Source organism: Microcebus murinus, chromosome 3, assembly GCF_040939455.1.
Source record: "Microcebus murinus isolate Inina chromosome 3, M.murinus_Inina_mat1.0, whole genome shotgun sequence".
In the NCBI taxonomy this organism is placed as follows: domain Eukaryota; kingdom Metazoa; phylum Chordata; class Mammalia; order Primates; family Cheirogaleidae; genus Microcebus; species Microcebus murinus.
In genome coordinates, this window is record NC_134106.1 from 86,699,270 (window position 1) to 86,712,139 (window position 12,870).

A 12,870-nucleotide genomic window follows, 5' to 3' on the forward strand; every position below is an offset into this window, starting at 1 on the left:
GTAGGTGCCAATAACCTTTTGCATCCTTCCTTTTTCACCTTCTCAAGAAGCTCTGTGTCTTCTGCAGTCACTCACCAGGTTGCATCATTGGCTTCTAATTGATCACTTCCTGGCTTCTGTACCATAATCATTTCTTTTTGGTCCCCATTTCAGACCTGCTGAAGCAGAATCTTTGAGGGTGGGGCCCCCAAATTTATATTCTATTGAACTCCTTAGTTGGTTCTTTACCCACACAGTTGGAGAGCTGAGAGCCCGGCATTGGTCCAGGTTCTCTCCCAAGGCAAGGCAGGTAGATGTTGTGGATGGGAATCTCATTTTATTCACGTGACAGAAATGTATTGGGGGCTAACTAGGTTCTAGGTATTCTGCAAACTTTTTAATATTCAGAGATGAGTAGAGAAAGCATATCGTGAAAACAGCAACCTAATCACCAGATAGTGGTGAGAAGCATTCATAGTTTACAAAGTGCTCTTACGTTTGTCATCTCGGCAACTCATTGAAGCAGGCAGCATCCTTCCAAATGTGCAGAGGACAACACAAGGGTGGTGGGCAGCAGACTGGCGTCTTGGAGCCAGGCCTTTGCCACACTGGCAGGGGCAGCACCCACAGATGTGACAGAGGAAGCGGGAGGGGGGGGGTGAGCCTCATGAGCTGACTGCACTGGGGGGTGGGATGGGCCTCCCAGTGGGAGGCAGCAGCCCTGTCTCTCATCTGGGGGGAGGGCCAGGGCCCCTTTCTCCACAGATCTGCCTGCCCCAGGCCACGACTCGTCAGAGCAAAGGAGGCATTTTCCTCCCAACACATCAGGCTGTTTGGTTCCCTCCTCCCCTCATGGCCGAACTGACTTGGACCTTGACCGTTCAGAGCATTCAGAGGAGTCGCTGGGGTGAAAAGTGATCCCCTCAGGAGAGGGGAGTGTAAGCTGCAAATGGAAATGGCAGAATGCTCGGGGAAGTTTGCTGAGGGAAGCAGAAAAATATATATATATATATATCACAGGGATGCCAAATCCCCATCCCACCCTGTTTAGGAATGTTGCTGATTTACTCCTGGTCCCAAAAGAAAACCAGCGAATCCATCTTTCCTTAACATAAACTTTTAGCCCAGATAGACCCTAAATTGCATCTCTTAAAATGTTACCGTCCCACAGTGCTGACCCCAAATATTATCAATCTGTGAGACTTTCCCCGGCATATGCAAAGTGTCCCGTAGCTAATTCTTACCTGCCTCACATGGGGCGGCACCAGGGAAGTGCTTGGAGTGTTTATATCCATATTCCGTGAAATCCTGAGCATGACAGTTGTTAGTACTGGGAATTCCACAGCAATTTATAATAACTGGATGCTTCAGGCATGAACAGAATTCTGTCCTGGAAGGCAAATGTTTTGGAAAAGGTTTTCTAGCCATGACATCAGTGTTTGCCCAAGTCGAATTAAGAAAATGATCAGTCATATTAAATCCTGGAGAACTGAAACAGGAAAATTGTCCATCACAGTTCTCCACCCCACCCTTTTCCCAGACATATAGCCAACGCTGGAATGACTGCAAATTTTCTCGTGGGCCTGGCGGGAGGATGGCAGGCCCTTATCTCCAGCTCAACTGCATAGCCCACGGAGGCCCAAGGGCCCTTGGTGCCCTGGGAGCCAGCGTCTGCCCGCTGGGGCTATTCTCTGCTCAGGTGTAGAAGGGCTCCCCCAGAGGGACCCTGAGAGCCTGCACAGTGAGCTCACTTCATTCAGCAAACGCACACTGAGTGCCTGCTGTGTGCCAGCCACCAGACTAGGCCCTGGGATTCTGCCGAGAACAAAATAAACATGGCCTCTGCCCTCCCCAGGCTTTTATTCTAGAGGGAGCCTGGAAGGGCATGAACAGCCACCTGGCCCCATGGGCGGGGATAGGGGCAGGATGTAGAGACAGAGGCAGCAGGAGACGGCCCAGATGTGGCACTCGAGCCCACTGCTGGGTCTCTCTGCTATTGTGCGAGGAAGAGGGGCTGCAAGCCCAGAGCCTGGGCGCCAGGCAGACCTGCTTCCTTCTGCACATCCTGGCTGGCGGTCTTCCTCGTGGACCTGGGATTCCCAGCCTCGGCACTGGTGGCACTTGGGGCCAGGTAACTGCCATGAGGCCTGTCCTGTGCATGGGAGGATGTTTAGCAGCATCCCTGGCCTCTGCTCACCAGATGCCAATGACAACCCGAATGTCTTCAGACATTGCACCGGTCCCCTGGGAGCAAGGCCACCCGCTACTGGGAGCCCCTGCTGCGGGCCAGGCCTCCTGAGGAAGTCCAAGGAGGGAGACGTGGGGCAGGAGTGCCTCTTAGGGAACCAGGCCCCACCTGGTCCCTGCAGCCACACCTGAGCTGTCGACTTAGAAAACTGCGTGAGAAGGAAGTAGGCCACATGCACTGCTGGCTCCTCTGACACGGCCACTGACATTGCCAGGCTGGGCCAGGGTCCTGCAGTGCCAGGGCAAGTTGTCAGGACGGCTGTCCTACAGCGTCCTCTGGTCACACATCGGCGGCCTCCCCCAAGCGCCTGGTGGTCTGTTTTGGACACTTCTGCCAGGTTTCAGGAGAGGAAGGAAACAAGTTAGCAAGCTTTTGGCCTGAGTTTTGTCTTTAAAGTTTCCTCTCTTGCTAACGGCACAAGCACTTAGCAGAAAGCACCAATCCATTTGGTTTCAATCTTGTGTGTCTCTGCAGAAAGAGAAGAAGAGCGGGCTCCTGAAGCTTCTAGCCGGGGCATCCACCAAGAAGAAGTCGCGCTCCCCACCATCTGTCTCCCCGACCCACGACCCCCAGGCGGCAGTGGACGCCTTGCTGCAGGGCGCGGTGGGCCCCGAAGTGTCCTCGCTGTCCCTCCATGGCAGGGCAGGTTCCTGCCCCATAGAGAGCGAGATGCAGGGGGCGGTGGGGATGGAGCCGCTGCACCGGAAGGCAGGCTCCTTGGATCTGAACTTCTCCTCGTCCCCTTCCCGGCAGGCGCCTCTCTGCATGGCTGCCCTGCGCCCTGAGCCCAAGCCGTTGCCCAGAGAGAGGTAAGGGAGGGCGGGCTTGCATCCTCTGGGGCCAGCTGCGGGTCGGCCTCTGAGGGCTAGAGCCACCTTGGGGAATGGGGACAATGGGGCTTCTTGGAGGAGGAGGTTCACCTGGCATCCCTTGTCACCCAGCTTTGCCCTGAGCTTGGGTGGTGAGCCGCCAATGAAATGGGTTTGGGAACTGGGGTGTATTTCATGTTCCAAATCCATGTGGTTCCTGAGTTTGGGATTGTGAGGGAATCATCCGGAAATTTGTCAGAACCGAAGTGATTCTGAGTGCAAATAGTAAGAGATCGATTGGTGAGGGGACCAGGTCCCCTCAACCCTGGGCCACCCAGGAGAGGGCCCCTGGGCTGAGTCCCCCACGGGCCTACATGCCCCCTGCTCAGAGAGCGGCTCCTCTGGATTGTTGCCCACTCTGGCATTTTAGAATTATAAAACATTACCCTGAAATTGGTTTCAATGGTATATAGTCTGTTAAATTACTATTAATGGGAATATCATAAGGTTCAGCCTAGAGTTTTACAGGTCCGGAAGCTGAGTCCAGCAGAGGCGACACAGCCCAGCAGGGCCATGGGCTGTGGACTCACAGATGCTTGAGTTTTACTTGGGGTCAGGGGTTCGAGTCTGGCTGGTGGGTCCCCCCATTTGAGTTATGCGTCCTAAAAGAGCTCTCAGAAAAAGGCCAAGCCAGAGATTCAGGCAAGCACTTTCTGACTGCAGAGCCCAGAACCTGAGCTGCCTCCCTTTGTGGGGTGCATGGCTAGCAGCCCCCCGTACTCACAGGGCCCACCAAGGGACCCCAGTGTCTTCAGTGTGTGAACGGTGTGGACATGTCACAGCCCTGCCCAACATCAGCGTCTGCTTCTGGGTCCTCGAGAGACCATCAGCACCTCCCGTCCACCCGCACCAGGCACAGCAACACGCGATGGCGGAGTGCCCTCCCCGCCAGCCCCCGGGGGCACACCACACCACACACCCCATCCACACACACACTCTCTCCACACGCCGCACACACTGTGCGACACACATAGCACACAGATAAACAGGCTATGGACACATGGCACACCACGCAAATGCACATGCACACCACTACAGACACACGCCACACGCATATAGACATGCAAACACACACACAGACACATTCTCTCTTCGGTTCCTTCTCTCTCTCTCTCCTCCTCCCCCTCCTAAAATTCCCCTCCCCAGGTGCCTCTTGTGATGGGGCAGTTCTGCCAGTTCAGAACCACCCTCCTCCCTGGGACCAGCACCAGCTGCCTGTGAGTTCCGAGTGTAGACCGTCACAGAGCTGGTCTGCTGGCCCGTGACAGTGACAGACTCATAAATACTTCACAGCTGTTCTCACATCTCCCCTGGGGTCCTACTCCCCAGACCCCTCAAATCTACCTTCAAAGACGTGGCTGCCAGAGTCTCCAGTAAAAGGTCTGGAAAGATTCTGCTCTAAAAAATCTGATTGCAAAATGCAGAGAATCACTTCCACTCTCCAAAAGTTCCATCTACACAGGGGTTATTTGTACCCAGAGACTCTTGGCGACCTCCTTGTCCCCAAGTGCTCTACAGAGCTTGTTAAAGAGAAGTGTGTTCAAAACACAGCCTGAATCCAAACTGCTAATGAGTCGCAGAAACACCACCTGTCCTCGGCCTGGAGCCCAAACGTTGGGGCTGAGGGTGTGGCCCCAGAGACGCTGGCCTCAGGCTGGGACAGCTCCAGAAAATGGCTGGACTCTTGCCCTGCAGGCCTATTTATGGAACTTACTTGTGGGCTTACTTTGGGGGAGGGAGGGACTGGGATGCAGCCCCCAGGTGGTCCCCCCAGGGGTCCCTGCGCTGGGGCCCTGTGCACTCACCTGTTAGAGATGCATGAGGGCTAAAGTGTGCACGGCTCATTTGTGATGACAAAGGTGGGAATGGGGCGAGAGGGCAGCATGGAACCGTCAGACAGGGAACTTAGTGTGATGCCACCCCAGAAATGCCAAGGAGAAATGAGTCTGTTGCTGCCTGCATTTCTTGGGCACCTCCTGTGCACAGCCTCCTCCGGCCTCAACCGCTTCTCTATTGGGCATCTGGGAGTCAGCGGGAGGTGCTGTCCTCTGAAGTCAGAGGAAGGACATTCAGGTCAAAGTTCCTGCGGAGGGAGCTTCTCTGAGGGAGGCCACCCAGGGGCATTTCGTGGACACCTCCCTCCAGGGAGGTCCTTCCTGCAGAGTAGACCTGTATGAGCCACACCCCAACCCTCGGAGTAAACCAGAGGGCTGGTTACTGATCCATTCCCAAGACACCCATGCTTTGGGCCATCTGAGCACACAGTGTGCACAGGGCGTCAGAGTGCTGGAAGCTCCTGGGAAATTCATAAGAGGGATGCAGCTTCCAGACATGAGCATCACATGGCATCAGGTTAAAAGTGCCTAATGCTCAGTGTCCCCAGTAGGGCTGCAGCTGTGATTTCCAAATGTGGACCCGGTCACAGAGTTGGTCTGGGGCCAGGCCCCCCCCCCACCCTCTGGGTGCTGCCTGCTGGCTTGGAGCAGGAAGAGGCACCTGCCATCCATCAGCCATCTCACCCCAAACAAGCCTCTTCATTTCTGTGAGTCCTAGTCTGCACACATGAAGTGGCAATGATAATACGCACCTGACAGGTGTAATTCTTGTAAGGCACCTAGATCAATACCTGCAAAATTATGAGTGCACAACAAACAACAACAGTAATATATGATATGCTCTACATAACAATAACATGCTGTGACATATGTGAGAATAATACATATGATGCCACCAACACTGCAGGGTACCCCCACTCCCCTTTCGAGTGGCACAGTCCTTTTCCCATGTGTTCACACACCCAATTGGTTCCTCCTCAGCATTGGCTGGCCTGGGAGGTATTTGCCTTTGTTAGGATCTAAAAGTGTTTTGCTTGGATCCATTGTGTGTTATGGTAGGTAGAATAATGTCCCCAAAGATGTCTGTGCCCTCATCCCCAAAAGCCATGAATCTGTTGCAGATGCATGGAATTTAAGTTGCCAACCAGCTGGCTTTAAAATAAGGGGGTTGGGCGGGTTACCTGGGTGGACCAGTGTAATCACAGGGTCCTTACAAGTAGAAGAAGGGGCAGAAGAGGTCAGAGTGCATGGCATGAGAAGGACTCTACCTGCCATTGTCTTTGAAGACTGCGGAAGAGGCCTCCGGAGAAGGGATGCAGCGGCTGGAAAAGGCAGAGGACCCACCCTCCCCTAGAGCCTCCGGAAGGAACCAGCCCTGCAGACACCTTGGTTTTAGCCCAGGGAACACTGTTGGATTTGTGACTTAGTGAACTGTAAGACAGGGAACTTAGTGTGATGCCACTAATTTTGTGGTCATCTGTCACAGCAGCAACAGGCAACTCACACGTGTGCTGACATCATAGTTTAGTGTCCACATACCCAAATCAGAGGCTCACTTGCCGTGTTGAAGCAAGTGCTCTGAGAAGGCTGCCATGCAGAGGCCCACTTTGACAGCACCAGAGGAGGACGGGACACCCCAGACATCACACGTGGAGCCAGTGGCAGCAATAATCAATGCAATAATAAGAATTCTTTATGATGTTGACCATTTGGATTCCCTGAGCCTTCTGTCTGAAAATTATCTGTGGGGTTGACATAACCTCAATTATCCTCAGCAGGGCAGAGTGGCTCGCTGATGTGTGACACCACACAATCATGACGCAAGAGTAGCTGTCATCCTCGCTGCTCACACGGACGGCCCTGTGCTTCTGTGATGGGCTGTATCAGTTACTTTCATGCAGCAGGAAGAACAGCTCAGAGTCTTGGAATGATCTGGACAGAAACATTAAATGCTTGTCTCATATAAATTCAGCCCACATCCATCTGGGCTCATTAAATCATCGAATTGCTCAGAAGCACCAAATTACTTCTTTCTAACAAATTACATTTTTAAAGCTGCTTGTTTGTTTCACATCTGGCAGTTGAGGCAAAAGCCAAAACTTGCATTCAGAGTCTGAGAAATCATCTCACCCTTTGCCTTCCTTTCTTTCCTTGGGGAGGAGAGAGAGGAGCAGGTGTTCAGAGGAGGTGGAGGATGGCAGAAAGCCACAGGTAGGACAGGCACTGGTCCTTGTGGGCTCTCGCAGCCCTGGTTGTGTGCATGCATGCTGTCTGATTTCACAGACTGCTGGCTGCATCCCAGTGGCCATCTGTCCTCCTTCAAGGAGGCCAGCAGGCAGCACTTGCAGAGATGCTGGGCTGGGAGGAGAGCAGAGGCACCTCCTTCCTCTCTGCCTCCAAGTCCCTGAGAGCCTCGTCTGGCTGGCCAGCGGACAGCCCTGGGAACCCATCCAACCCTTCCGCATCTGCAGACATTCCCAGGCACTCAGAGTTGGCCAGACCTCGGGGCTGGGGCCGTGGCCTGGCTGGCCGTGCTCCCTCAGGGAGAAGGAGCACCACACACCCCCACAGCAGCCTGGGGACCCTGCCCCCACCCCCTGTTCTCTCGGGCCTGAAGCAGGCTGGGGCCCTGTGCCCACAGCCGTGTGCTCTCCAGGGCTGGGCCTGGGTCTCCTCTGTCTGCACATCTTTCCTGAGCCCAGTGCCAACCCCAGCTGCCCCGATGCCATGGCCTCTCAATCCCAAGCCAGAGAGACCAGGCCCCCAGGCCCTGGGAGCAAGCCAGGTGAGAAAGGGTGAAGTCTTCCTCCCATCTCCAACGGTTTGCACTCTGCACCTTGCTTCTCAGACATCGGCAAGCAAAGGTTCACTCATAGAGCTTGTAGAAAAGCCACACTCCCTGGCCCCGGTCCCCTGGGTCATACCAGGTAGGTCCAGGAGAGGCCCCAGGATCTGTCAGGGGTCCTGAAGTCTACGGGCCACACTCTGAGTAAGCATGCAACAGAGCCTGCAGCCGAGGGCCAGACGGGGAGGTTCCGGCCAGGCCGGGCCTCGGGGACCGACGGCACAAGGGCCCGCGCTGGTTGCCCTTGGCGGTGTTTCGGCAGAAGGCTTGCGTCAGGGCAGCACAGCTGCTTTCTAGCCAGGTTCCTCCTCCTCTGAGGCTCACAAGACAGGTGTAGGGGGCGGAGTGTGTGTGTGTGTCCTGTCAAACCTAGACACAGCCAGACACTCGTGACAGTGGTCGGGGCAGCTCCTGATCAGGGGTGGAATAAACTTTCCCACGGGGGTTGGAGTCCAGCAGGATTTGCACACAGTGGCCAGGCACCTTCCGGGGAGAGTGAGGAGCAGGGAGAGGGCAGCGGGGGCTCAGGAGAGTCAGGGAAGTGGAAAGTCACAGAGGGGACGCAGGGGTCCGGCCACTGAAGCCAGGCCGACACCCTCCCACAGAGGCTGCAGACAGGGCCCGTCCCCAGGTGTGCGGGACAGACGGTCAATCCTTTGGACAGCCTGGAGGTTTCCCAGGAAGGCACTTTAAGGGGAACTGGGGTCTCCTAGGGGTCTGGCCTTGAGCTGTTAGAAACTATGTTTGTGTCTGTCCAAGTCTTTATAGGCCAGGGCGATGCCCAGTGGAGAAGGGCTCAGAGGGGCCGCGCTAGGGTCTGGCCGAGGAGAGAATCTTGGTCAGTGCTATGCTAAGTGCCGCCTTGTGCTGTCTGCGAGGCTCTGGGGCCTCGAAAGTTGCTGGCTGGAGGGTTGGACCCTGGTCCCACACCCCGGAGCACCTGCCACAGCCTGGAGGAGCCCTCGGGCCTGTGCCCACCAGAGCCCCAGGCTGCAGGGGGTCTGGGTCTCGTGGAAATGAGCTGTGGGGAGAAGTGGCCGGTTGATGTTGATGAGGGGACCTCAGCCAGTACAGGCACTCAGGCTACAACCTCGTATGACTGGGGAGGACATTTAAAAATAACCATCTAACCAAAAGTGATCAAAGCCCCTTTCCCACATGATGGGGGACTCGACCTCCTATGAGGCTGGCACAGGTGAGGACGCTGCTTGTCAGAGGGAGAACGGACACCTGGAGAGGTGGGGACAAGAGCCCAGGGGCATGAAGGTGAGATAGGACAGAGAAGGACAGAGCTGAGGGCCCTGCCCTGCCCAGCCCCTCCCGGGGACCCTGGGAGGCCAGTGCTGGGGGCTGTCAGGGCAGGAGGGGGTGTGAGACGGGGGCTGTGCAGGGCCAGGGCTGGTCACGGAGCTGAAACAGTCCAGCTTCATTGTAGATCCGTGTCGGAAAAGACGCAAGGGGAAACTTCCTTTTTACATTTGTTTATTAAAAAATGAAAAAATTCAAAAGAATTTTGGAAAAATTAAAAATAAATAGAAATTTCCTGAAGTGGGAAAAGTAACCCCAAACGACAGTCACTTACACTGAGGGAAGGAACGGAGGAAAAGGGGGAGGCCCAGGGCGGGCAGAGGTTGGCGGTCGGGGCTCACCCAGTGCGTGTCTTCCCCCAGGTACCGCGTGGTGGTCTCGTACCCACCGCAGAGCGAGGCGGAGATCGAGCTGAAGGAAGGCGACATTGTGTTTGTGCACAAGAAGCGTGAGGACGGCTGGTACAAGGGGACACTGCAGCGGAACGGCCGCACCGGCCTCTTCCCAGGCAGCTTCGTGGAGAGCTTCTGAGCAGCGGTGCTGTCCCCCGGCTCCCCGAGGGGGGCCCTCGGGAAGCCCCAGGGCACAAGGAGAGGGTGCTGTGGCCGCCCTGAGGGTCGGGGGCCTCTCCAGGTGCCTGGCCTGGGGCAGGGGCCAGGGCTGTGAAGGTCATGTCTTTGCCCACAACCCCAACGTAGAGCACACCCTGCGGTACTCTTCCACGAGAGGCCCACCTCTCTGTGCAAACCGTAAAGAAAGCTCCTTGTGAAAGAGAAGGTGCCCTTGCAGGCCCGTCGTGGCCGTGGCTTCCTGCTGCGCCGTGGCACCCTCCTTTGCTGCCTGCACAAGGTCGGAAGCTGCAGGAGGGCTGCAGGCTGCGTGGTGGGCATCAGGCCACGAGTGCTGGGGATGGCCCCCCCCATGCCCGCCTGGCCACCCTGGGCTTCCCATGGGGCCCAGATCGCTGTCACCTCTCTATATACCTCAGTCACCTGCCGCCCAGCCACTCAGCAAGGGTGTTCATGGCCTGGGGCTCTGGAATCCCGCGGAAGGCCCGCCACAAGGCTCCTCCTGTCGGGGTCTGGAGCAGAATCCGGTGTGGCTTTGTCTCCTGCCAGCATTGTAAGTGACACTCTCTGTTTCACCACCACCGACCCTTTGCATTGCTTCTTTCTTACGACATCTTTTTCACATGAAGCTGTTCGACTTTATATATTTCTAATGGGTCAGACGTTGCCTATTTTTCATACATCTGGTGCTGCCTTTTTGTAAAACTAGTAATGACTTGGTCGAGCTTGAAAGAAAAAATGTCTGAGGCGACATCAAAGGGGCAGGGTTTTTATATTTACCATATGAATTTTGGAGCGGCTGAAAAGCCCACTCCTCCACATCGGTGCCGCTACCGCTCCGTGGGGAGGGAGCGGATCCCTTTAGGTGGTTGGAGGGAGTTTGGAAACAGCCTGTTTCTCTAAACCTTTACCAAAACCCCATGCTCTGTCTAGACAGTGATGATGATTATTCAAGACCGGGAAACATTTTGAGAAAGGGCCACTACAATGTCCTTTTGTGTATCGGTAGAAGGAACACACGGGTCCTCCCCAGCCCAGGAGGGCAGATTCTTCCTTGCATTGCTTCAGAGAGAATGACTGCAATTAGCATTCTCAAAATAGGATTTCTTGCTATCAAAACGGGCAGTTGGTACCATAGTTCAGGTCACCACCTTGCAAAGGTTTTTTTCCCTTCTTTTTAAAAAATAAATAACTGCTCCCCGATCAGACAGCACAAACCCTCACCTGCTAGAGGCGAGAGGTGCACTGAGAACAGGGCTGGCTGCGCCTCCGCAGCCGTGCAGGACCCGGGGAGGGGAGGGCGGGAGAGGGTGAAGGGCAGCTCTGGTCCTGGGACCTCCCCTGAGTGGGGTGACAGGTGCCACAGCTCGCTTCCCCAGACCACTGATGGAGGGGCCCTGTCAGGATAGTTTTGTTCTCAAGAGTCACACCTTAGGAGCACACTCTGTCATCTCAAATTCTTGATGCGTAACCCCTCTGTCTACCTAGATTTTTATAAAAACCACTCAGACTTCAATGAGGCTGAATACATTAGGGGTGTCACAGGTTTTCAGGGGAACAACCAGTTCCAGAAACACATTCTCTTTCCCAGCATGAAGCCTTTGAGATTTGGGCCGCTTATTTTCAGAGTTCCCATGTGGGGACATGGCCTGGCTACTTGTCACCACCAGGTGGCTACGCACGAGGGAGTGACACCTGGAGAAAGGCTCTTTCCTCCCTCTAGATGAGAACACATTTCATAGACTTGAGAAATTCGTCCAGAATCGGAGAAAAAATCTGGTTTAAACACAGGGCCCCCTGTAGGTGAGTGACAACCAGAAGGTATCTATTTACCTTTGCTGCCAAATTAGTGGCCATGCACAAAGATCCTGTGCATGTTTAAATTCATGCTGTCACCAAAGAGGTGCACAGATTAACACCCTGAGTGATACACATGTTCTCCAGCGAAACCAGACTAACTCAAGTCTCCAAAGAATAAAAAGGTTTTTTAAAAAAACAAGGGCACAAGCAACAGAATAGACTTACTCGGACCTTCTTTCCTCTGGTGCTTCTGGCAGGGATGTGCTCAGCACCTAGTGACGGCGGCTGAGGCGGCAGCCCCAGGCCGAGCACCCCCACCTCACGGGCCAGAGCTGGGCAAGCATCCCTGTGCCTTTGGAAGACATCAGCCGCCCCTGTCGTGGCAGAGTCAGGGGTGGGCATTGGTGCCACCTTGGGGGGAAAATGATGCCGTGAGCCCAGCCAGGGCCAGGGCCTGCTCTGCGAGGGCTCTGGGAGCTGATGCCAGGCTGCCAGAGAGAGGGGCAGGCCCACGGGCGGTGCTTGCGCTGAGTGTTCTACACACGTTCAGGCCCTGCAGCCTTTGAGACGATGCAGTCTGCAGGCGAGAGCAGGAGTAGAATTAGCTCTTTCCTCCAGGCCATCTGGCCTCAAAGGACACCCCGTTTTGGCTGTACTTTGCCTAAAACCCTCATGTTCTATGCTGGCCTCACAACTGCACACATCTTAGCTGTGCGGTGGCATCTGGTGGCCCAGGTGATTTGCCGTGAGGAGCCCAGTAGAGTCCATGGCCATGATTAAATGACGCCAGTGCACCCCAAGGAGCCAGCACGGCCACCACCAGGGGCCCAGGGAGCGGGGAAGGGCAGCGGGAGGGCAGCCCACGGGCACTGTCCTGCGTCCTCCCAAGGTGGCTGCCAGGCTGGGCGCCCGACACAGCTCAGCGACTGACTGAGATCCTTTGTACTTTGCACAGTTCACACACACACACACACACACCAAGGTTTCTGTTCTACACAAATGTCAGCGTGTGGTTTTGGAAGACTTGACAGTAATGTCAAACTATGATGCCTGTGTTTCCGAGTCTTTAAATAAAAATGAACACGGAGAGGCCTGTGTCTGGATGAAGAGCAGCGGGGTTGGGCAGAGGCTGCGAGTGAGGGCCCTGGGTAGGAGGGACAGCCTGTCGGCACGTGCTCACATATGGGGGACGCAGGGTCTGTATCAGGGCAGTGGCCATCGAGGAGGCCAGGAGTCGTGGCAGTGGTGATGTCAGGTGGCCGCACCCAGCACACACTGGAGATCCACAGGCAATAAGAGTGGGGCCTCAGGAGCGAGAGGCTGGCCCCCTGGAAGGCAAGGGGACTTTCTGTAGATGACTCACCTTCCTCCCTTGTAGTTATTCACGTCACTGTCAGCCAGAAGTGTGTGGTGTTGA

General features: G+C 55.3%; 1 protein-coding gene across 2 annotated transcripts in view; it reads left to right on the forward strand.

The window, feature by feature from the left end:
* The window catches only part of SH3RF3 (SH3 domain containing ring finger 3), a 315,735-nt gene extending 303,197 nt beyond the window's left edge, over positions 1 to 12,538 (forward strand). For both annotated transcript variants that reach the window (XM_012737611.3, XM_076001083.1), the window contains 2 exons: positions 2,702 to 3,036; positions 9,447 to 12,538. In XM_012737611.3, the coding sequence (XP_012593065.2) occupies positions 2,702 to 3,036; positions 9,447 to 9,615 (504 nt within the window). In that variant the 3' untranslated portion in view covers positions 9,616 to 12,538. The remainder of the gene's footprint in view (positions 1 to 2,701; positions 3,037 to 9,446) is intronic.
* The last annotated feature ends 332 nt before the right edge of the window (positions 12,539 to 12,870 follow it).